This window comes from Nicotiana tomentosiformis, chromosome 7 (assembly GCF_000390325.3).
Source record: "Nicotiana tomentosiformis chromosome 7, ASM39032v3, whole genome shotgun sequence".
Classification (NCBI taxonomy): Eukaryota; Viridiplantae; Streptophyta; class Magnoliopsida; order Solanales; family Solanaceae; genus Nicotiana; species Nicotiana tomentosiformis.
Genome location: NC_090818.1, coordinates 18,182,857 through 18,207,689, shown reverse-complemented (window position 1 = coordinate 18,207,689; position 24,833 = coordinate 18,182,857). Strand labels below are relative to the sequence as shown.

At 35.3% G+C, this 24,833-nt stretch overlaps 1 protein-coding gene, 1 long non-coding RNA gene and 4 other non-coding genes across 11 annotated transcripts; 1 reads left to right on the top strand and 5 right to left on the bottom strand.

Annotated features, from left to right (window-relative positions):
- Nucleotides 1-11: 11 nt before the first annotated feature.
- On the bottom strand, nucleotides 12-9,869 carry LOC104099135 (uncharacterized). Of its 5 annotated transcripts, none has more exons than XR_011409566.1 (5): nucleotides 9,515-9,710; nucleotides 7,977-8,053; nucleotides 7,613-7,831; nucleotides 7,476-7,530; nucleotides 12-367 (listed from the first exon to the last, which is right to left on the bottom strand). It is a non-coding gene; the product is annotated as an uncharacterized lncRNA (long non-coding RNA). The 5 variants fall into 5 exon arrangements; XR_686935.4 differs by lacking the exon at nucleotides 12-367 and adding an exon at nucleotides 9,717-9,869 and having other exon boundaries at nucleotides 6,938-7,530; nucleotides 7,977-8,074; nucleotides 9,515-9,563; XR_686932.4 differs by lacking the exon at nucleotides 12-367 and adding an exon at nucleotides 9,717-9,868 and having other exon boundaries at nucleotides 6,938-7,530; nucleotides 9,515-9,563.
- Nucleotides 9,870-10,272: 403 nt separating this feature from the next.
- LOC104099152 (uncharacterized) lies at nucleotides 10,273-21,285 on the top strand. 2 transcript variants are annotated; one of them, XM_009606065.4, is made up of 9 exons: nucleotides 10,276-10,901; nucleotides 11,181-11,228; nucleotides 11,327-11,386; nucleotides 15,710-15,793; nucleotides 15,970-16,074; nucleotides 18,833-18,946; nucleotides 19,055-19,155; nucleotides 20,633-20,744; nucleotides 20,919-21,285. In XM_009606065.4, exons 1-9 carry the CDS (start codon nucleotides 10,401-10,403, stop codon nucleotides 21,045-21,047), a joined length of 1,254 nt encoding a protein of 417 aa, XP_009604360.1. In that variant the 5' UTR covers nucleotides 10,276-10,400; the 3' UTR covers nucleotides 21,048-21,285. The 2 variants fall into 2 exon arrangements, with proteins under 2 accessions (XP_009604366.1, XP_009604360.1); XM_009606071.4 differs by lacking the exon at nucleotides 18,833-18,946 and having other exon boundaries at nucleotides 10,273-10,901.
- A 2,390-nt stretch (nucleotides 21,286-23,675) lies between these two features.
- LOC117277531 (small nucleolar RNA snoR80) lies at nucleotides 23,676-23,805 on the bottom strand. The gene has a single exon (XR_004507831.1). It is a non-coding gene; the product is annotated as a small nucleolar RNA snoR80 (small nucleolar RNA).
- Nucleotides 23,806-23,866: 61 nt separating this feature from the next.
- Nucleotides 23,867-23,978, bottom strand: LOC117277529 (small nucleolar RNA Z152/R70/R12). Its single transcript, XR_004507830.1, has one exon. It is a non-coding gene; the product is annotated as a small nucleolar RNA Z152/R70/R12 (small nucleolar RNA).
- An 82-nt stretch (nucleotides 23,979-24,060) lies between these two features.
- Nucleotides 24,061-24,147, bottom strand: LOC117277527 (small nucleolar RNA R11/Z151). The gene has a single exon (XR_004507827.1). It is a non-coding gene; the product is annotated as a small nucleolar RNA R11/Z151 (small nucleolar RNA).
- A 155-nt stretch (nucleotides 24,148-24,302) lies between these two features.
- On the bottom strand, nucleotides 24,303-24,404 carry LOC117277525 (small nucleolar RNA Z157/R69/R10). Its single transcript, XR_004507824.1, has one exon. It is a non-coding gene; the product is annotated as a small nucleolar RNA Z157/R69/R10 (small nucleolar RNA).
- Between the last annotated feature and the right edge of the window lie 429 nt (nucleotides 24,405-24,833).

Here is a 24,833-nt window from a genome sequence, read left to right as displayed (position 1 = left end):
TAAGTTGCTCGTTTTTCAAATGACTAGATGGGATTGGCCAGTGCAAGCATGGGCCCAACTATTTGCATTATACTGGGATAATATTCAGCTGAACATGAATTATACATCTTAACAAAATAAAACAGAGGTGCTCTCACAAGTCTTCTTCTGCAACTAAGAGCGAAAGCGAAGACTAACACCTATATAACTCAATCCACCACAGAATTACAACAAGGTGGTTTACTTTCTTGATGGCGCAAAGAGCAGCACCATAGCCACCAACACCAGCTTGAATAATAACCAAATCATAATCAAAAGCCTTTGAAGAAGCTCTAACATGCATAAAAAATGAAGTAAAAAGCTGCACAAAGTACTCATCCCATTTTACCTGTCAAGGTAACATAAACACTGAAAAAATTTGGTGAACTTCACTATTTTTATGTCTTTAACATCATATGCAAAAGGAAAAATCTACATGTTTTTGACATTCATACCTCTTAGTTTTCTAAGAAAATTTTAGATAGCACTATAACAAGTTAGAATTTATTTGAGAACATTTTCATGATAAGGAGTTTGTTTACTACTTTACTATCCTTAGCACTGCTAAGAAACTCTAGTAATTTGAAAAAAGTACATGTCAAATAGTAGAACAAAATTGCAGTTCCTGATAAGTAAAAACTTGTTGCGACCAAACACACTCACGCAAGTATACGCGGTCGTCAAGTAATAAAGTGACTCAAAGTCGGATGTCGAACCCACGAGGACTTATGATTAGCTATTAACTAAATTAGCCTATCTTAATTATCTAAATAAGAATTAAATCTAAAAATATTTTATTCTAACTAATTAAATAAGAAAAATATAAATAATAAACTTTGAACAGAGGAAGAGCAGATTTTAATGATATCAATGTAATGAAAACGATCTAGGGTTATGGTCTATCTAACAATCCTATTGTATTCTTCAATTGAATTGACCGACTAATTTATCTAGCTTATTGGTTGACAGGGTTAATATTGCTCATAAGAATCTGTCGAGTTCTTACTCGCCTATTCAAGCTAACCTAACGCCTATATGTCTATGGAGTTAGAATCAACAAGAACGCATTTATAATTCCTGTAAATCAACCAAGCAAGGTAATTAGGTATATGTCTATCCTAACCACGAATCCGTTCCCCGATGCCCGAGTTCAAGAACTTGCCCTACTCAATCCTATATGCAATATAGAATTCCCACTTTCGAGTTCAATTCTAGATTCGTAGATAATATTCAATTGGTGATCAAGCAATTAAATAATTAAGTGCAAGATTGAATAAATAAACTAATATGATAAATCAAGAAGTCAAAATCAATATCCGAATAACAATAGTCATGAAAGAACCACAACCCTAGAACGTGAAGTTTAGCTCCACATAGACATGGTAGCCAAACAACAAATCATACAAAGAAACATAAAAATTACTAAGTTTGGTGGGAGAAAGATGAAACTTGATGAATTCCGGCCTCCACAGCTTTGTCGTGGCTTTTTCCCTCTTCCCAATATGTTCGATAACCTAAAAGAGGCGTTTTTAGCTTATATATTGCGTACAAAAGTCGTGGGCCAAAGCTCTCCTATTCCTAGTCCAATTCGGCTTCAGGGATTGATGCTAAGGTGGATGCGACGCATCCACCTTGTCCTCCATTTCAATTTTTGCCTGCGAAGGCGGATGCGACGCATCCACCTTGTCCTCTATTTCTCAGCTTCGCATGCGATGGTGGACGCGATGGCACAACTTCACTGCTAAGGTTGCATGCAGGATGATGTTTTCCTAGGTTGGATGCGACGCATCCAACCCTTCTTCCTCTAGCTAAACCACCTTTTCTTCATATTTTGCACTCCGAACACCTTAAATCGTCACACATAACTTAATTAGTCATCAAACCAATAATTACACCATGTTGGGTGTTTTAAAGATTAAATAACATCAAAAGGTGGTTAAAGCATGGGCAAAGTAACATCAACACATATCGAAATATGCCAAACATCACTACCCCACACTTAAACCTTTGTTCGTCCTCGAACAAACCATCCTATAGTAGACGAAACAAAATTAAGCTCTGATCATTCAAAGCACACTACATCTATGACCATGGTTATTTGCTACAATTAGGCTCTAGACTATGCATCAACACACTTCCCTTTTCTTAGGCCCTTCTTTAAACATATTCGAACAAAGACAACATGCTCATAACAATCCTAACCTCAAAAACCGACTCAATGTCACAATGCACTCATGGCTTGAACAACCAACATCATAGAGAAGTCTAATAACGTTACCTATCCCTCGTGAAACCATGTGCCCTCACAACAAAAGCAGAGAGAGTAAAATCAATCCACACATTCGAATCTCATGCTCACAAAGAAAATCGCTCACTCTCACAAAAGAAGTCACATGCATGTAGTTGGTACCATAGGCATGCCCTTAATGTAAATCTCTACTAATGTAAGCTCGCTCGATCTAAAATCAATTAGGACTTTTTCATGGTTGTAATGTGGGCTAAGGGACGGGTAGGATATATTTTAGGAATAGTGACTCAACTTCCTAAGCACTTTAACACATCATCAAATAACTTAAGCGCAAATTCTTCAACACCACTTCAATTTCACAAATAATATCACCCTAACAATATTTCCTCTTTCTTTAAGCACTACTTTAATTCATACCCACTAGCAAGAATAAGACAACAATTTATTCCTCTATATTTTTCTTTCTTTTTTTTTTTCTTTCAATTTTTGCTAGTGGCGTATTATTTTACAAAATAAGTGCACCCTTCTTTCTTTCATTGGTTCCACTCAAAAGTCACCCCACACTTAGTCCCTTCTTACTTCTTTTAGCGCTCATCTAACAATTAAAGTGCTTTAAGAGGTAAAAGGATCAAAACAATGTCAATTAAGAATAAAAAGGGTATAGGCTTGTAATGTGGGTACCAAATAAAAGGTCTACAAGCTCAAAAGGGTTAACTAGGGATAGATTTTATTTGTGATAAGCAATAAGCTCAAAAAGATCAAAGAAAGCCTAAAATTATTTTTCAAACCGAGCATCACCTAAAATTTCGCTTCAACTCACATACAGGGCAAGTTCTAGACACAAGTACAATACATGGACAACACAAAAAAAACTCACCACACATGGCACATGACTCATTAAGGACGATCACATTCCGACTCTCAAGCAATGCAAGTATTCACGGAGCCACGAGATATTAAGTATTAAACACAAGGTGAACATAAGTCATGTAAACGAGACATAGGCGCCACAAAACATGTTATCCAATTTAACAAGGCATCATCAATAAATTCAAATCATACAGAAGATACTACACATGCGAAAGTATAAATATGTTACTATCAAACAAGTCAAGGGCGCCTAGGTTCATCATTCTTGCTCCTTTTATTCCCTAAATTCCTAATCTACTCGGAAAGAAAAAAATTACTCGGTTCAAACTACATCCCATGGAAAAGAACCGAGGCACAAAGAAAAACCACAGGGGATTATTACTACCTAAAGAAAGCTAAAAGATATATTTTGAATTTTTGTTTAGACTTTAATCCCTCAAGAAAACTGTCTAGGAGATCAATCGTCGGGAAAAGTCCAATTTTTCTACTTTTTCGTTTTTTTTTTTTTTTTTTTCACAAAAGCTACTACACTTAAGAATGAGTACTACAACTAAGCTAAAATAGCACAGAAACTCATCCAAACGATCTTCTCACCCCACACTTAAAATTTTGCAATGTCCTCAATGCACATTATAAATAATAAGAGGGTAAACGAGACTCCCTGGTAGGCCAAAGGCCGAAGCAATAGCGGCTCACGAGGTACTCAGACTTCCCCCAGACATCGTCCTTTGTGTGGGCACCCCACACTTAGTCCTCACCATCTAGCTCACTTTTGCACTCTTCTAATGGCTTTGCTTCCTATGCTCATAATCCTACAAAACAAAAATAAATACTACAAAATAATAAAAATAAAATAAAATAAAAAGTAAACAAAAATAAAAGAAAGCAGTAACGCTGGGTTGCCTCCCAACAAGTGCCTGATTTAACGTAGCGGCACGACGTGAACCACTTTTTGCCTCCACCTCGAACTTATGAATTGAGCCCCTAACATGGCATCCAGTTTGCGGCTATGCTCCAGTGGTGGGGCTACAAAGATAACCAGGCCAAGTAATAAATTTTTCACTCTACACTTCTCGGCCTTTAGATGAGGAATGTATTTTTTGCTTTTTGGCATGACAAATTCAAAAATATAGGCATCATGTTCCTCTTCCATTGACTCCTCCAAAGGCTTAGATGACTCGATTTCCATGTCATCATCCAAATACAATGTCGAAAAATATTTAGAATGAGGACCAACACGCCCCAACTTTAGAATTGTATTACTATTTATATCCTCATATGTGCACACATTAGAGTCTTCAAATATAACATTATCTGCTACCTCGCATGGCTCTAGTGTACTTTTCTCAACATGGGCATCATCAACAGAAATATGCTCGAATGATTGGCTCTCCACTTTTAGCTCCTCAATTTGGCGTATAAGCTCCTTTTCAGCTTCTGACAACTCATTACTATTTTGTTGGGCGATAGACGCAACAACCTTTGCATTTAATTTATCTTGCAAGTCGTGAATAGTAGTGACAAATTTATAGATCCCTTGTCCCAGTTTAGATCTTCCCTCTATAAAGTGTCTCATCCCATCAGTAAGTTCCTCATGTTGAGTTTCATATATTTCTAACTTTTCAGCCTGTTCTGCCAGCCAAGTTTGGCTCAAAATCTCCTCTTTTTCAAAAATTTTCTCTTGCTGGTACTCGCTCTCTTCATTCAATTCTTCCATATTGGCCTTCATTCTTGTGATTGCTGCCCTCATTCTTTTCATATCTTTTTTGAGTTCATCCTGTTGCTCTGCTACTTGCCTCAGAATATCCCTAATATATGCATCAGGCTCCATATCCTGCACTTCATTGCCCCTATCAAACTCAGAAATATCATTAGAAAGATCATAATAAGGGCTCAGAGAAGGATGAACAAAATTAGGACAACCATCCCAATGGCCATCTTGACCACCACACATATTACAAATATTCCACTCAAAGGATTGAGATTGTGCGCACAACTCGCTCCTGGGAACATTCTGACAATTTTTCCACCAGTGGGGTCCTCCACAATATGGACAAGGATCATCAAAATAAGAATAACCATCATTCGAACAATTTTTATTCCAAGATGCCATGCTAAAATAAATAAAAAATACTAACTAAAATAAAATAATAAAAAAAACATGAATAGATAAAAAAAATGTCTAATCTAGAAAAATAGCAAATTTCTAAGTCCCCGGCAACGGCGCCAAAAACTTGTTGCGACCAAACACACTCACGCAAGTATACGCGGTCGTCAAGTAATAAAGTGACTCAAAGTCGGATGTCGAACCCACGAGGACTTATGATTAGCTATTAACTAAATTAGCCTATCTTAATTATCTAAATAAGAATTAAATCTAAAAATATTTTATTCTAACTAATTAAATAAGAAAAATATAAATAATAAACTTTGAACAGAGGAAGAGCAGATTTTAATGATATCAATGTAATGAAAACGATCTAGGGTTATGGTCTATCTAACAATCCTATTGTATTCTTCAATTGAATTGACCGACTAATTTATCTAGCTTATTGGTTGACAGGGTTAATATTGCTCATAAGAATCTGTCGAGTTCTTACTCGCCTATTCAAGCTAACCTAACGCCTATATGTCTATGGAGTTAGAATCAACAAGAACGCATTTATAATTCCTGTAAATCAACCAAGCAAGGTAATTAGGTATATGTCTATCCTAACCACGAATCTGTTCCCCGATGCCCGAGTTCAAGAACTTGCCCTACTCAATCCTATATGCAATATAGAATTCCCACTTTCGAGTTCAATTCTAGATTCGTAGATAATATTCAATTGGTGATCAAGCAATTAAATAATTAAGTGCAAGATTGAATAAATAAACTAATATGATAAATCAAGAAGTCAAAATCAATATCCGAATAACAATAGTCATGAAAGAACCACAACCCTAGAACGTGAAGTTTAGCTCCACATAGACATGGTAGCCAAACAACAAATCATACAAAGAAACATAAAAATTACTAAGTTTGGTGGGAGAAAGATGAAACTTGATGAATTCCGGCCTCCACAGCTTTGTCGTGGCTTTTTTCCTCTTCCCAATATGTTCGATAACCTAAAAGAGGCGTTTTTAGCTTATATATTGCGTACAAAAGTCGTGGGCCAAAGCTCTCCTATTCCTAGTCCAATTCGGCTTCAGGGATTGATGCTAAGGTGGATGCGACGCATCCACCTTGTCCTCCATTTCAATTTTTGCCTGCGAAGGCGGATGCGACGCATCCAGCTTCACTTCTACTTCCCAGTTTCGCACGCGATGGCGGACGCGATGGCCCAACTTCACTGCTAAGGTTGCATGCAGGATGATGTTTTCCTAGGTTGGATGCGACGCATCCAACCCTTCTTCCTCTAGCTAAACCACCTTTTCTTCATATTTTGCACTCCGAACACCTTAAATCGTCACACATAACTTAATTAGTCATCAAACCAATAATTACACCATGTTGGGTGTTTTAAAGATTAAATAACATCAAAAAGTGGTTAAAGCATGGGCAAAGTAACATCAACACATATCGAAATATGCCAAACATCATACGTCATACTTATATTTTATCAGCAGAAACACTTAGATTTCTGTCGTGCTCGTGCCATGAATTGTATTTTACATAAAAAAATTTGGAGATAAGGGGTTAAGCAAGAATCGACTTGACAAAGATAATTTTCAGCAAGCACTAAAGTTTTTAATCACATCAACATCAACAAGCAAATGAACTTCATCGAGAAGAGAAGCACATGAAGAACTGGGAAGCAATCAGGGATTAAATGACTCCATTATCTATATAATGTAAATGCACTTGCACCTTGAGGTCCAAAATCTATATCAAGTATTCTAACAATGTATACCATAGAGTAGTATGAACCAAGTAAACATATAATGGAATTCCTTAAGGTCATGAAATAATACTTGTTTGTAGCCTAAACTCATATTAGCTACCATTAAATTACTTTCTAATGGGTTTTCTGGAAAGAGTTGTCATTTTTGATAAGTTTTGGTAGATAAGCAGTATGACTAACTATACAGTGACAAATTTAAGGGAGGTTGTATGACTTGGCTTTTTAGGCGGTAGCTGATGATGATGCAGTTGCTTTTGAGGTGTTGAAGCATTTTTGCAACTTCAACTATATCATTAAGATAGTATTAGGCCATACTTGGTTTCTGATCAACATTGGATGCAAACACTTGTACTTTATCAAGCAAAAAGAGGTTTGGTAGATGACTTGCAATTCTCTCAAACATGTCTTTGTCGAATATGCCATCGCTTATGCATAGAAAAAAAAGTGGTGGCTACCTTCTACTCTTCACTGACGCCATTAGACTCCGAACAACTATGCCTCAGCTTAATCCTGCAATAAATGAATAAGGTTAGTATCCACTTTAGTTCATCGAGTTTGAAATATTATTCAACCATCATCCTTTTTCTCATACATGTGGTTTCACCTCAACCATGTGTTGACAAGCTCATTATCCAGTACACTCTCCAAATGATGAAGAAGCTCTTTTGCTTGCCATATACCAAAGTCAGAATCGGGTTCTTGATGATGTTATGCCAGAGCACTTTCCTTTTGATCTATTGACTAACCATCTCTTGCTTCTGTATAATGCTCCATAATAGGTAATGTTGCTTTTTTCAGTCCATGTCTGCAGCTGTTGGGCGTGATTCCCATTGTAAATCATATTCCACATATATAAAGGATTAAATTAAAGAGATACAAACAGTTAGTTGAAAAAGACAAAAGAAGATAATAATCTAATTTGTGTTAATGAAACCAAAGTAGCAACAATATCAAACCTTTTAAAATAACCATGTTCAGTTGATAGCCGAGTCTTGGACATGGAGATAACCAGTGGCTCAAAGAATCCTTACCCCTGCGACTCATTGTAAAATCCCTACTCACATCCACCAAATTATATGAAAACTATCTATTGTAGAAGCTATAGGACCCATGGTACTGTACCAATTCCAATTTTTTTTTTGCTTACTTTCGTGTTCTTTCAATAGTATACATTCCTCTTTAAGTATTGTAAACCCAGTTGTATTTGTTTTACATTTTTCAACACTACAAAAACATAGCATGCTTTTGAAATTTTTTCTGGAATCGAAATTAAACAAAATGACATCAAATTTGGAACTAATGGTAGAACGTTATATTGTGTATAATAACCATTTAAAACTGAGATGACTTCTTTACCAAGGGATTTGTTCACCTTATCCTCAGGCATCTTAGTACCATCGTAGTCAAGCAAGATAGGCCTTCTATTTGTCTTGTTATAAGCAAAGTAATGTGTTACACCCGAAAGCTTCCAGAAATTTGGACAAAAGGCAAGAAGTATTTCTTAAATCTATCCCTTTCTAGAATTAATTCATTTCAAGATTCCTACATAAGTTCAAGTGGATTAGCTTAATCCCTTCCTAGCATAATGCTAAATATTTTGCGAATTGGCAGCGTCTTCCAAGTTGTTCTTCCTCTTAGAAGTCTCATTCTTTGGTTAATTTGCCTTTTCATTTGAAGCACATCATTTATATAGCTAAATACTTGTTGCTTTACTGACAAAGCAGTCCATCCAAGGGAAGACAGGTAAAACATAATCCATAATGATGTGAACCATTTGGAGAAGGTAGTTCAATAAGAAGATCTGAAGACAGTTAAGGCATATGTGGAACACCACCAACAACAAAATATAATTCTTTTATAGCATGATTAGCGAAAACCATCTCTTTCCCTGGCCCTATCAGATTTACTATTATGTTAACATGTGTCAATGTGCAATAACCAACAAAAAGTGTTCATCACAGTAATCCAATTTTCCCTGTCTTGGAAATGAGTGCATTCTAAAGCTTCATTATTTAAAACTTAGATTTAGAGGTTTGCCCTACCAGTTTATTACCAATAAAGTTGAAAAAATTGTACCAAAAATTAGAGATTGAAACACACAGTTTTAATGCAAATACCAGAAAATCTTCAACACATAGAGTCCTAAGTACGTAACTAACCTCCCCTCCTGACACAAAGAATTATAAAAATAATTTCTACATACCAATTTTCACAATAAAATTTCTGTAAAAATCCTTAAATCCACACCAATATTCACAATAAATTTCCGTAAAAATACTAAAATTCAAAGCAAGCACCATTGTGAATACCCCCCCCCCCCCCCCAGTTCCAACGAAGCAGCAAAAACCCATTTATTCAGAGTTTTGGCAACTATGCAAATTCAAAATAGGGGAAAGTCAAACAGATTTTTTCTCTAAAATGAAAATTCCTACCAGATGAAGAGCGGAGATGAAATAGTACAGATCAGTGAAGTAAATTGAAACGAAGTGATTACCTTGATGCAACAAAGTTAGAGCAGCGAAGAAGTCCAAACCCCAATTTATCTTGTGAAGAAGATGGTAGAGCATCCACAAATGGAAGTATTTTTTGAGTTTCAAAAAATCAAGATAAAATTAGAAAGACATTTCGAACACAAAAGAAAATAAAACAATCACAGTACTGATAAAAGAAAATAAAATAGAACAGTAAAAACTAACCGTTCGACTATACGATCTTAATGAAACTGTGAAAAGAAGCAGTAGAAACCCTAATTTAAGTATCACTTTATATTTTCAGTTGTAGACACAAAGAGTTTAAACGATGAAGAAGGAGAAGCCAAGGTAATTCTAGACAAGCGAAGAGCGAGAAAAGCAAATTATTAAGAGGTTGCCGTAAGAGATGGAGCGGAAATTACCTATTTAGAACTTCACCGAACAACACAAAAGAGTAGACATAGGGGCATAACAGAAATTCTACCTAGCATAGAATTGTAAAAAGACCAAGCTGCCCTCTGTCGGCAAGCAGGGATTTCCTAATAATTCAAATTTAAATTTTTTATTTTATCCGTTTTACACTTTTATAACTCAAAAAATATCATGATATCATAAAATTTTTATTGTTAAGCGTTTAAGACCACAGTTTCAAAACTATTTTTTTTTTCTTAAATTTCGTACCGACTCACGGCCAATATTTTGACCTTAACTTTTTTTTTTTTTCCTAAAGAAAACTTTCTTTAATTTTCGATTCAAAAGAAAACTTGAGACTCTGGTAAGGTATGAGAGCACATGATCCAATCAGAATCGGTTGCCACGTGTCGTGAAAATCCAATCGTACAACGGTACAAGTAAGGCACAATAAGATCCCATCGACGGTTAATTTCATTTTAGCTAAAAAACCTCCATATGCATCGATTGACTCGTTATACACTCACCTATCTCAACTCGTCCGAGTCACAACGATTCTACTCATTCATCGGCGATTCCCGCCTTCGCTTTTCAACCGTCAAATATCTCGTCGCTCCATTCTCCGTCACAAACCCCGGCCACAAATCCTTATCAATTGCCTCAAATTCCAAAACTTTCTCTGCCGTACCCGGCCGCTTTACGCCGGCAGGAATGGATTCGGATCGGCTTGCGGCGTCCGGATTCGAGGATTTTGTTCGAGTCGATGGAGAAATTGTTAATTCTACAAATTCAGAAGGTTCTGATGAGAGCGTAGTGGAAGAACGAGGGGTTGATGAGGTTTCTTCGGTGAATGAAGAAGGTGAAGGTCAAAGTCAACCATACGAAAGGAGGGTTTTGCCGGAGGAACTTTCGAGGAATGTAATGACACTCACTTGTGAATCTTCTGCCGATGGAGGCATTTGCGATGTGTATGTTGTTGGCACAGCTCACGTTTCTGCGGTAAATTTCGCGTTTTTCTTCCCTATGTTTGAGTAAGAGAAAGTTATCTTGAAGCTTGAATTTAATTTATTGTATTTATGCGAATTTCTTCTTGAGAAAAGAATTCTCAGAAGTTAGTAATTTTGAACTAATATCGATCAACTTATATTTCTCGAATAGTTTGTTCATATTATTATTACTTGGCTCATATTGGCAATTTATTGTATTCATCGAATTATAGAATAGAATGAGCTTATGGAGGGTTGTATAATCACATAAGTTTTCAATGCATGGTCACAGGAATCCTGCCAAGAAGTCGAAGCCGTGATCAATTTTCTGAAACCGCAGGTGCTTCTTTTGACTTTGTATTGACTTTAGCTGCCAACTTTCTCCTCTTTTAGGCTTCCATATTATAGTTTTTGTTGATTCTGGTTTATTGATGATAGGTCGTTTTCTTGGAGTTATGCTCGGGTCGAGTGGCTGTACTTACACCTCATAATTTAAAGGTTGAACTTCCATCTCTAACTTATATACTTATCCCTCTCCAGATAAGTAAGAGTTTCTCTTGGGCCGAGCCAAACATGAAGTTTCTATTTTTTGAGTTTCTTTTACCATGTATGGAAGTTTTCTCTGTTATTTGTTTTTCTTCTCGGAATTTTTACTAGTTTTCGGTTTGATACAGACTGTTAGTGTGCTTTTGGTACCTTTTGCCTTCTCTTTATAATTCAGTCCAATTGTTTGCTTTCTGATTGCAAGGAACCTACATTGGTTGTCTATATTTTTATTGTGCTTTGGCGCTTCAAGATCTACAAGTTAGTCATAATTGAGGATCTGTTTCATATTTTTGAATAGAAAGAAAAAATCTGTTATAAAAGTAATCAAGGTCCAAAATACAAAATTCCTTGAATGGGGAAGAGGAGTTTTCTCGGTGCACTACTAATACTGGGAATGGGAGGAGATTGTGGAATTTCTTCACACATCGTTAAATGGGGCGCCTATAAATGATGAAGTGGAAGATAAGATGGCATGGAGGGGGAGAAGGGCAAAGTCATTTATGGTATGTTTTTATTCTAAGGAGCTAATTGGTATTTAGGATATGGAGCGTTTGAAGATAGCATGGGGTAATAAAGCACCAGGAAAAATAGCTTTCTATAATTGGTGCATATGTAAAAATGCAATGTTAACTATGATAGTGTAAGACAGAGGAGGAGAACTATGGTGATTCGGTGTTGTTTGTTAAAGGAATGGAGGAGGACACTCTAGACTTATTATAATCATTGCAAGTATGCGACACAGTCTTGGAATCTTGCACCACCTTTTTTGTTGTTGCTTAGGTGATGCGAGAGGCATATCCATGATTTCAAGAGGATGAATGCACTATTACGAAAAGGTGGATCCGGGATTTACATTTGATAGGTTCAATCTTTAGAATTTTTTTTTTTTCATGAACTCATTACACTTTTGAAATTATAAGTTCAAAATTATAATTTTTACATTCTATAAAAGTTATTGAGATCAATTGAACCCATTGACTCTATGCTACATCCATCACTGTTGCCAAATTTAATATTCCGTTCCAATTTATGTGAACCTATTTGACTGGGCACAAAGTTTAAGAAAAAAATGAAAACTTTTGGAATTTGTGGTCCTAAATAAGTCAGAATATTTGTATGGCTATAAGTTTTTTAGAACTTGTGGTGGTAAACATGCCAGAGTATATGTGTGGTTATAAAAGCTTCTCATTAAGGGTAGAATTGGAAGTTTAAGCTAAATTGTTTCTAAATTTAGAAAGGGGTCATTCTTTTTGGAACGGACTAAAAAGGAAATAGGTTCACATAAACTGGAACGGAGGGAGTATAGACATACGGTTTAAAAAATATAAAATTTAATGATGATGATAGAAGAAGAACAAGGATTTCAATGTGTCAGGCATGGGGATTTTGAAAGAAAAAACCAAACAAAGAAAGAAAGAAAAAGAAAAAAGTACCTCTTTTTCAAAAACAAAAAAAAAAGTACTTAATTAAAACGCAAAAGGGGGACACAAGACATGCCCATCCCTCATGAGTGGTAGAAAAAGAAAAGAAAAAGAACAAGATATACATGAGATTTAAACCTTCAGGCTCAATTTTAGAAAAGAAAGGAATAAAGTAACAAGATAGACGTGGGATTTAATTTTCCGACTTCACTTGTAAACAGGGGCGGATCCAGCCCTTTAGGAAGGGTGGCATGGCACCCGCTGAGATGATAAAAATTTTATACACATATGTTGAATTTTTTCTTAAACTAGGTTAAATATCTGATCCTGCCACCCACAGTTGAAACTAGACAACGGTACCATGGCTGGTAGCCCTTTTTGAAAGCTTTTCTCGTGCGTAAAATTCAAGTTGGAATTTATCTTGAACCTTGTCCGACTTCTCCTTTTCGTTGTGCTTTTTATTTCCTTTTGTCCCAGTTATTTCCCTTTTCGGCTGCCTCTCCCAATTTTCTATTTGTCGTTTATTATTTTTTATATTTTTTTCTCTATTCTATTATTTTATATATGGTCTCTATCAAGAATACTCAAAAAAGAGACTCCAAAACTTTTAAAATATATAAAATAAACATTCCTCTTAATCTTAAATTTATGAGTTTTCTTCTTTCAAATTTGAAAAACTTGGGTCTTAATGGAAATTTTGGATTGAGATCAATTTTTTTCCATTTTTTTATTATATCATAAAAAATTGTGTTATTATATGGTTTTTAAATATAATTTAAATCTCTTTACTCTTAAATTACAATGAAAATTTCGTAAACATTACTTAAAAATATGAGATTTATGGTTTTGATTTTTGGGAACTTATAGTTTATTTAATTTTATACTTATGGGGTATAATTTACCTATTGAAGATATTTTTTAAAAAATATTTCTTATTCTGATCGATATAATTCTCTTATTGAAGATGTTATCTTACTTGTGTAAATTTATTTTTAGTATACAGAAAAAGATGTAATTTCCTAGTGAAAATATTGATTTTACTTGTGTTGTTAAAATAAAGGTGTTATTCCTTATTTAAAATACTAATTTTGATATCTGAGATGTAATTTTTATATTTGCGAATAAAAATACCTATTAGATTGACCCAAATACACTCAAAAAATCCGTATAAATATTCCTAATAAATTCCGTATTAGTCGTTACATGATATATATTAAAGGAAATTATGGCACCTGCCACCTTCAAATCCTAGATCCGCCTCTGCTTGTAAAGGTGCGCCCAATAGTTATTGCACCATAGGACTTTTTGAGCTTGAGTGCACCCATATATATATTTAAGTAATTTTGACAAAAAATATAGCATAGTTATACATGGTCTAGGGAGAGAAACATGGGTTCACGTGAACCCATACTCATACCTATAGATACACCTCTGTGTGAGAATGATGACAAAGACACCCAGTTAGAGATCGCATGGAATTAGCAAAGAGAAGACCGTTTATGCATTTTTTCATAGGTTATTCATTTAATGTATATTTTTTCAGGTGTAAAGAGAGAATACTAGTATGTATGGATTTGTTTCATGTATTTTTAGTCGGTGTAAAGAGAGGATAGTGGTGTGTATGGATTTGATTGTTGTGGTTGAGCCAATCAAACCCTCGTTCGAACTGGAGGAGTACGCCATTGTGTCTTGGGTGGTCCAAATCTCAGGGTTAGGTGTCGATTAATACATTTGAACTATCCATGTGGCTGAGAGCCTTCACAGCCCAGGCATAACGCGCAATTATTAGGGGCAGTCGTATGCAGTACATGTTTTGGTATAATGATGGTGTCTGGGCAGGTTATGTACCTCGACTATTCGATTGGTTACTTCCTATCTCTCACTAGCACAGGTAACGGGTAACTCTGTCCCCAAGGCTTAGATGGGAAGAAGTCACCTAGTATTTTTTGTCTTTACTAGGATTTGAACATTGGTCTCTGAGGTTCTCACCCACTTCATTGACCATTAGGCCACGCTCTTTGATCAGTTGAATATAGTATCTTTGATACAATTTTGGTATTTTATTAACTAAATGAACTTCATTTATCAAAGTAATAAAGCTACTCTTGTAATTCCCTGTGTAAGAGAGTTAAAGAAGTGGAATAAGTCAAGTTTAGCATTTTATACATGTCCTAATTATTTGGTTATGCCCCACTATAAGAATGAACAGGAACTTGGAATTAGTAATCTAAATGCCCACAACAAATCCTTCTGTTCAAGTGGTTGTGTCGATGGTGATATACAGAGGAAGAATGTTATGGAGAAGAGTGGTACATGCAAAATAGGATCATAATCATGGTGCACAAAGTCAATATCATGTTCCCATAGGATAGGTGTGTGGAAACAAAATTGATCAGTGGCAAAATAGAATCCTTTGGGTGAGCTTTCCTGCAAAACTCGTTTTATTGTTTGGAATGCGGAAGGATTTATGGATGGGATCATGGGACATACTCATATAAAAGATAAATTTCCTGATTTGGGTAAATAAAGTAAAAAATAAATATACTGCCTAGAAGAATTAAGAGGTCCTACATCTATCAGTAAAATATACTATAATTTAATAAAGCTAAAAATGATTTATGTAAATGCCAGTGGACACTAAGAAGAATTTTATCATCTGGTCACTAAAGTAAAGAGCATCTTCTTCTTTTTTAAGTTCTTATATGTTGGTACTCTTATCCTGGGATTTTTAATATGAATCCCCTTGGAATATAGTCCTGTATATTAGGGTAACAGAAAGCATAGGACGACTGTTGCTGGTCATCTTTCACTTCTTTGGATTAATTTCTAATACTCCCGCTCCTAATTGTGCCAGGTACCAACTATGGTGGAAATGATGGATATGTGGAAGAAGAATCAAAATCCATTTGGGATACTCTATAGCTGGTTTCTTGCTAAGGTATCCTTAACCTCTAAATGTGTTGTACATGGTTTGAAAATTTTACTTTACTTCCTATGTAGTGCCTTTCATCTTGTACCCCCCCCCCCCCCCCCGAACCTCTCTCTCTCTCTCTCCCTTGTTTCCCCTCTTGGGTTGGCATAGGGATCGTTAGTTTGACTTTCTTCATGTTTTAGGTTGCTAACAAGCTTGAGGTTGTGCCTGGGGCTGAGTTCCGTGTAGCCTATGAAGAAGCAATGAAGTATGGGGGAAAGGTGATACTTGGTGACCGTCCTGTACAAGTAAGATGCTTTGCATAATTCGAATGTTTGAAGATATTGTTAAAAATTCTGGTTCGTTCTATAATATTTTAAGTTTGTCAAGTGTATGACATTCTCTGGCGGACAAATGACTTTGCATCAAATCTTAAAATATATCCCTAGTAATCATGATCTAAATTGGTTGCTGTCCTTTTCATTTTAGTGATATCAGAACTAAAATAAAATACGAAATGCTCCATTCATGTCTTTCGGTCTCTTTCTGTGGATAATACAATTGAAAACCAAGTAATTTAGTTTCATATAATTATTTGATTTTATACTAGATTGATTAAGGGCAAAACTTAATTTACATTAAGAGGTTTTGGCTTTCACCGGAAGAATGCTGTGTGGGCTTTTTGGCATTGTTGCTTCATTGGGGATTATTAATTTCGGGGGATTACAGTTATGAAAGTCTTTCAAATGGTTATTGATGTTTGGCAAACTTATGGATCTATCTCAAAATAACATTCTTGATTGATTTCCTAGCAGTATGGTATCTTTTAGACGGTATTATCTGCTAGGATCATAGTTATTCATCATAAACTTAAGTAGTACTAATGCCTGACACCAACTGATAGTACTTTTTCATCAACAAATATCAAAACATTCTTCCTTTGATTGAAAAAGTAAAAGGAAGCTATTCCTTCCATCCCATAATTGTTGTCCTTTTCATTTCCCAAGAGTCTGGCAAGAAAATTAACTGGAAACAATTGTAACAACAACAACAACATACCCAGTATTATCCCCCACTGTGGGGTCTGGGGAGGTTAGTGTGTACGCAGACCTTACCCCTACCTTGTGAGGATAGAGAGGCTATTTCCAATAGACCCTCGGCTCAGGAAAGCATAAGCACCACATTGTTGAAAATATAGACAATAAGGGACAGTACCAAAAAGCCATATAAAAGCAGAATAAAAACAATAAGATAGTAAGGTGATCAACAATTAAAGAAAACGGGGTTAGTCATAAAAGCCTACTACCAACAGAAAGCGAGACTGCGTGTCAATACTACTGTTATGAATACTTTAGACTACCTACTCTACTACCCTAATCCTCGACCTCCATACTTTCCTATCAAGAAAAGTGTCCTCGGTCAGATGAAGCTGCGCCATGTCTTGCCTAATCACCTCTCCCCACCTCTTCTTTGGCCTACCTCTACCTCTCCATAGGTCCTCCACTGTCAACCTCTCACACCTCCTCACCGGGGCGTCTGTGCTCCTCCTCCTCACATGACCAAACCACCTAAGCCGCGCTTCCCGCATCTTGTCCTCAATAGGGGCCACACCCACCTTGTCGCGAATAACCTCATTTCTGATCCTATCTAACCTGGTGTACCCGCACATCCATCTCAACATACTCATCTCTGCTACCTTCATCTTCTGGACATGAACGATCTTGACTGGCCAACACTCAGTCCTATACAATATCGTTGGTCTGACCACCACTCAACTTACCCTTAAGTTTCGGTGGCACCTTCTTGTCACACAAAACACCAGAAGCGAGTCTCCTTTTCATCCATCCCACCCCAATACGATGTGTGACATCTTCATCAATCTCCCCATCCCCCTGAATAATAGACCCAAGTTACTTAAAATTGCCTCTCCTAGGGATGACCTGCGAGTCCAGCCTCACCTCCCCTTCCCCTCCTTGAGTCTCGCCACTGAACTTACACTCCAAGTATTCTGTCTTGGTCCTGCTCAACTTGAAACCTTTAGATTCCAGGGTCTGCCTCCATACCTCTAATTGCGCGTTGACACCGTCTCGCGTCTCGTCAATTAATACAATATCATCTGCAAATAGCATGCACCACGGCACCTCCCCTTGGGTGTGGCGTCCTCACTCGGGTCTTTACTCCATCATACATGTCCTAAATCAACCTAACATAGGCAACAGGTACACGATTAAAATTATAAAACCGAGAGAGTATAAACCTCGGGAAATGTAGGTACATAATCTTTTCAATAGTTAAAGCCCCAGTACCCTTAATAACTACCACGGTCTCTCCTAATTGGTTTCTCCAACTATTAATTTGTGCCACAAATTCTAGTTAATGTTAAGTTTAATGGAATGAGTACTATCCAACTCAATAACTAACCTTCTGATAATTTGTTTTTTCCAAAGACTGCAGAACCTGTTTGTTATTATTTACTATTATTTATTGCTTCTTGACCATCCTTACTATTTGGCGAGTCTAATTGTTTCTTAGATATTGCTTCTTGACCATCCTTACTAGTTGGGGAGTCTAACATTTTCTCTAACCAAGACTTGATAAAATTACTTTTCTTGGTCATTATATTCTAAGCATTGTTTTGGAAGTATTTTTTATGTAATTTCTTAAGTCTATAATTTTGTTTCCAAAAAATAAATCAAATACCAAAAGGAAAGAAAAAAGAAAAAAAGGATGTATGACTTATCTAATGGAATTGGAGCTATAAAAAGATAAAGCTTCCTGATACTTTAGTGCTCTTGCAGGACTACAATTACATTCTGTTTGATCGAGTTTTGCCATTTATAGTTCCTGTTCAATGTCTTTTTTTCTTGCAAATGTGAAACCCAGTTTTCATCTTCAGTTTTATTGAAGTAGTTTATCATATATTGAGTAGATTTCTCTTCTTGATAGTTCTGAATATCAGTTTGAAACCTAATCCTTAATCCTTGTCTGCTGCTATGACCTTGGAGTGACTCAATATGCAGTTCAGTGTTTTATTAACCTGTCAAATGTTACCAATTTTATGAACAGATAACATTGCGAAGAACTTGGGCAAAACTGCCGCTTTGGCACAAAACAAAATTCTTGTTCTCCTTATTTTTCCAAGCAATATTTTTACCAAATCCGGAAGATCTCAACAAGATGGTAGGTTTCCTCGCATAATATTTTATAGTGTTTCCCCTCTCTGCATGTTGGATTTGTGAAGAATATCTTATGTTACTTACATGATATTGAACTTATGCTGTTGAGCAGCTGAAGGAAATGGATGATGTCGACATGCTGACTCTTGTAATTCAGGAAATGAGCAAGCACTTCCCCACTCTTTGGACTACCCTAGTTCATGAGCGAGATCTGTAAGCACCTCTAACTTGCAAGAAAACTCACTGCTTGTGATTAAAATGCTCTTCTGCCCCTAGCTCTCTACCCCCACTCCATCTCCTTTTTGTCTGTACGGTCAAAATTTGTTGCTGCCTGCCTTAGGCTTATGCTATTTTCTTGTTTCTTTAACTGGCGTGGGTCTAAAATCAGGTACTTATCATTAAGTCCTGGCCAGTGTTACATCAGATTTAGAGAGCTTGTTGCATTTGTCATTCAAAACACAAATTTTCCAAATTTGAATCTGATTAGTTACTCCACGTACTCGGAAGTAAGTTATGTCTCTAGCTATCTGGCTTTCTACATGTAGTTTGACACTGATAGAAGTTGCAATATGTGTTTGGAGGTGGCCTATTTCTGTTTAGTAATCTATGGAACAATGATGATACATTTAATTATAGGCTTTTGGGAAAAGTAGCTTCACATATATTGGTGTTAGTCACTTTGTAAAGGTCGAAGAGAAAAGGAAGTTTTAAATAGGAGTAAGGGATACCCTAATATAAGCTCTGTTAATTTTCTGGTGAGTAGAAGTTTCTCGAGCAGTTCCTGATCTCAATATAGGTATAATCATCAGTTATTGCATATTATATCCTTTGTTCACTTTCAGTTTTCCTAAATAAATGCAAGCATTTAATATTACTCTCTCAGGCTTAAACAGAATTTCTGCTTTTGGTGGCTAGCTAGAGTAGAAATTAGCGTGAGAAGGTACGCTAAGTTAGTCAAATAAATTAACATGCTGGTTTAATTAAAATAGAAACTCCGTCCTATGTTGTTGTTAAGTGTAAAAATGTCTGGTCAATAATTAGCCAAGTGAAAAAAATGACTCCTTGTATCAAAAGTTTCATCACATAATGTTGGATTCAATATTGTCAAAAGCGCGCTTAAGTCCGGGCTCAAAACATATTGAGCGCTTCGCCTTTCTTAGCGGGCGCTTCAGTGCCAGCAATGTTTTAAGACATACTTTTCCTTGCCAATGAGCATAATCTTGAAGAGGCGGCGCTAAATAATTGATATTTCACTTTATCGTAATTCTTTTTGAATTTCTTTGTCCATGTATTTCTTATTCATGCTTATAATTGGTCCTGAACCACACATACATATTTGTACCTTTTTTCTCCATTTACGCCTTTCTTCGTTAAACCTCACGCTTTATTTGTGCTTTGTGCTTAAAGGCCTAACGGACCTTGGAGCTTTTATGCGCTTTTCGTTTTTAATAACACTAGTTGGATTATGTGTACCAACTGCGGGAGTTTTTGTAATTGCATTTAAGCTCAGACGCTGTACTGTTCATATGATTCAAACAGTAATTGTCTAGTCAAAATCTAGAGATCTGAGGTAATTTTAGTCTTCCTGGCATTTAAGTAAAATATTTGAAGGATGACATTGAACCTGACACTTTATTTTGTCTTTTGATGATCATTATAAATACTGTTTTACAAATCTGTTTTTCCACAGGTACATGTCATCGACATTACTAAGAGTTGCTGGTGAACACAACTCTGTTGTAGCAGTTGTTGGGAAGGGTCACCTGCCTGGAATCAAGAAGAACTGGAAACAACACATTGAGGTGATAGAAGTTGATAGTGTAGTTAGATTGAACTTATGCTTCCTCCTGTACATTGCAAAGCATCTGGAAGCAAAAACAAATTGGCTTTCCTCGTCGCATATTTAAAGTTCACACGCCGAATTTGAACCTCTTGCCTATTTATTGACATTCTTTATTTATAATTCGCTGCCACAGGTTAAGGAACTACTCACAATTCCTTCACAGAAACCTGCCATCTCTGTCACGAGAATCTTGTCAATATTCGGAGTTGCAGTCGCAGGAGTGGCCATAATATCTGGCATTTATACTTCAACCAAGAAATAACATCATTGGTTTCGGATCTAAGTGTCTCTATTTTCGTGTACTTTAGAGGTCATACAAGTTTCTTACGTTTTTAGGTGCTGAGGTCATAGATTCAATTCTGATATATCCTGCTGCAGGAAATGTAAAATATTGTTTTTGAAAATTTTCCTGGGCAGAGGGTGGTAAGCCACATTTAACTTTGAGAAAGATTCTTCAAATTCTTGAACAGCAACAGGAATAATGATGCTAAAATTTGCCATCTCTTTTATCTCTCTCTAGCTTCACTCGATCTATCGTCTCTCTCTTGTAACACACCTAACTTCTTTACGCATTTCCTGCTGTATATATTTTAAGTTCCGCAAAAGGACAAATATACCCCTGTATTTTCGAAAATGGTCTAAGAATACCCCTCTATATTATTGGGTTATCTATACCCTGCAGTCATACTTTGGGTTCAAATATAACCATCATTTTCTAACGGAGTGGCACGTGTCATCGTCACGTTGGCCAATTCTAAATATCTCTTAATTAATTAAAAAGACTTACGCATACCCGAAAAATAATTTTCTAAAATAATTTTTTTTTATAAAAACTGGAAAAAACTGATTTTTTTTTTACTAAACACTGAAAAAAACGTTAAAAAAAACAGATTTAAAAAAAACTGAAAAATATTTTCTAAAACAATGTTTTTGTAAAAACTGAAAAACAATTTTCTAAAGCAATGTTATTGTAAAAACTGGAAAAAACTAATGTTTTTTTACTAAAAACTGAAAATCGAAAATATGTTTTTCCATTTTAAAAAAAATATTGCTTTAAAAATAACTGAAAAATAATTTCTAAAACAATTTTATTTGTAAAAAAAATGAAAATCAATTTTCTAAAGCAATGTTTTTGTAAAAACTGAAAAAAACAAATATTTCCTTCTTTTTTTAAAGTTTTTGGTTTAAAAAATTTAGTTTTTCCAGATTTTAATTGCTTTAGAAAATTGATTTTCAGTTTTTTTTTTCAGTTTTTAGAAAAACATTGTTTTAGAAAATATTTTTCAGTTTTATTTAAAGCAGTTTTTTTTGTAAAAACTTGAAAAAAAAATATTTTCGTTTTTTCAGTTTCCAGTAAAAAAAATTCAGTTTTTCCAGTTTTTACAAAAAATAATTACTTTAGCAAATTATTTTTCGGGTATGGTAATAGGTCTTTTTAATTAATTATGAGACTTTTAAAATTGGCCAACATAACGATCACACATGTTCCTTCATTTAAATAAGGAGTATATTTGAACCCAAAATATAACTGCATATTATAAATAACCGAATAGTATAACGAAAGATATTTTTATACCATTTTAAAAAGTATATAAGTATATTTGGACCTTTGCCATTTTAAGTTTGATTTTAGTTGTATTCCCATTGTTTAGCCACTGGTTATCAGGCGTTTCCAATCTCATTACGCAGTTTTATCAGTCTTTGAAAGACATGGTGTTTTATAGGAGTTTCTTTTGATATAGTTAGTCGACTTGTTTTGCATGGAGGTTTAGCTGGTTGGGTACTCAAAAGGACTCGTAAAATAAAGATAGTTAAAAGCTTATTATCCAATAGAGATTGTTGAGGTTTTATTTTTAAGATGAAATAGTCTTAAAATGAGGGTGAATGGGAAATGGAGGGAAAATAAAATTTTTGAATAAAATTTTAAGTTTTCCCCTCTTGACAATAAGACATTATCCCATATTGGAAGAGGAAAAGATTTTTGGTAGATATATATATAATTGCTCTTCTTATAGCTCTTAAAGAGTTAAGAAGAAAGCAAGTCTCGCGCCGTCATCGTCGTCGCTCAGCTTCGGTCAAATGATTGATTGATTAATTTTTTGAACCAAATTTATTTGTTGCTCTTCCCACCATGATTGTGAATTCAGTGGACTCGAATTAATTACTGTTTCATTACGTTAGTTTATATTTTGCAAAATTATTATTTATAAATACAGCAATATTGACAACAGAATTTGCTAGTCATCTAACTTGCTTGCTCGGGAAACTTGAGATCTATAGTTCAAAGCGAGACTATACAATGACTACAGTACCATTATATGACAGAAGCAACCCAAAAAGGTTCGTTTACACAAGAGGATACACCAAGTCACAAAGAACACAACGCGTGATTATACATTTTACGTATTTTTTATAATAATATTGGGAAAAGATTTACAGTTTCAGAACCTACTGTTATTTTAGTATGGATAGACTTAAATTAAATGTGACAAAGAAGCCTTTTACCTTTTTACATATTTATTTTTAAATCATGTATTGGAAATTCATGTTTTACCTTTTTTCTCACAAATTTTTATCAGTTAGATTTTCCTTAAGTTGCGAGATAATTCTTCTATTCTTGCGCAGTTGTTCCACCATATTCTCTAGCAGCTTCAGCATTAATATATACTAGTTTTTATGAGCTTGTTAGAGCTCCCGATTTTTAAATTATAACCTATTTCTTGTTAAATTTAGGAATATTCTTAAATTAAATTTTTGGTAAAAATAGGATTTTGGAAACTGTAAGTGATTTGCATGTTCGTCAAATTTTTAGCTTTAAAGTTTTATTGTTTTGAAAATTGCTTATCAACAGCAGTCATTGTAAAATTAGCAATCCAATAGTAGGGAGAAGAAATGTAAGTGGCGTTTCCAAGATAGTACGGCACAGGTAAAAGAGTCCATCAATCAGGATATAACCACTCTCATAATATGGCTTCTAAGCCATTATGCCTGAGAGGAATTGTTTATCCCCCAGAATTGGTAATAGACGCATTTTATATTCTTCTAATAATTCCAAAAACAATATGATTTTGGAAATAAAGTTATGCTCAGTGGAAGGAGAAGTCGTTAATTAAATGAGCTCACGGAGAAGGCTTTTAAACCTTCTTCCACTGCCCTATTACACCCCTACGGTGCTTTGTCTCATCACTGCATAATTATTCCCATTCAATCTCTTAATTCAACAAATAATGATTTAATACTTGAAACTCTAAACAGATATTGTTAAATATTTTCAAGGGCTTCAGTGTGTGTAACAATCAGATCATTGATAATTAAATCTCACTGAAATCCGCTAAGATAATTTAATTTATCATCATAAGCCCCTACTCAATTAAAACAATTACCATATCAGAAGATGAATCAACTAATACAGGTTTTAAAACAAAATCTTCGAATCGTTGCAAATTTAACATAAACATAAAAATATATTTCAAAAAATACATTTTTTTGTTAAAAAAAACAAATAAGGATGAAAAAAGAGTGTGCTCAGACAGCCAAGGGTTTGTCTTCAACCAAAAGGGATTGAATCCCCAGGATCAGAAACTCTAGTCCACATAATTTGCTTCCTCACCACACACATATTTAAGTAAAAAAATAAATTATAAAAAGAGATGAATAAAGGAAAAACGAAGTTGAAAATACAAAATCACATGACAGAGGAACTGAATCGAGAATTAATCTTAGCTAGAAGGAAGAAGGAGACCAAGCAAACACCAATACCAGAGAAAGGCCAATGAAAGATGTATAGGAGAGGATATGTATATATAGGAGGAATCAGTATTAGACGCAGCTAGGGTTTTATCTAATTTGGGGCTGGGTGGACTTTCGCTAGGGTTTTGAGGGAATTCAGATGGGCCTGTGGAAATACGAGCTGCGTCTGGAGTTTGGATTGCCATTTAGTTGTTGGGTCAATTGGCTTCGCAGCACTGGGCCAACAAATTGCAGAAATGTGACATCGTCATTAACTTTTGACTCTCGCTTGCCCATAAGCGGAACTTCAATGTTAAAA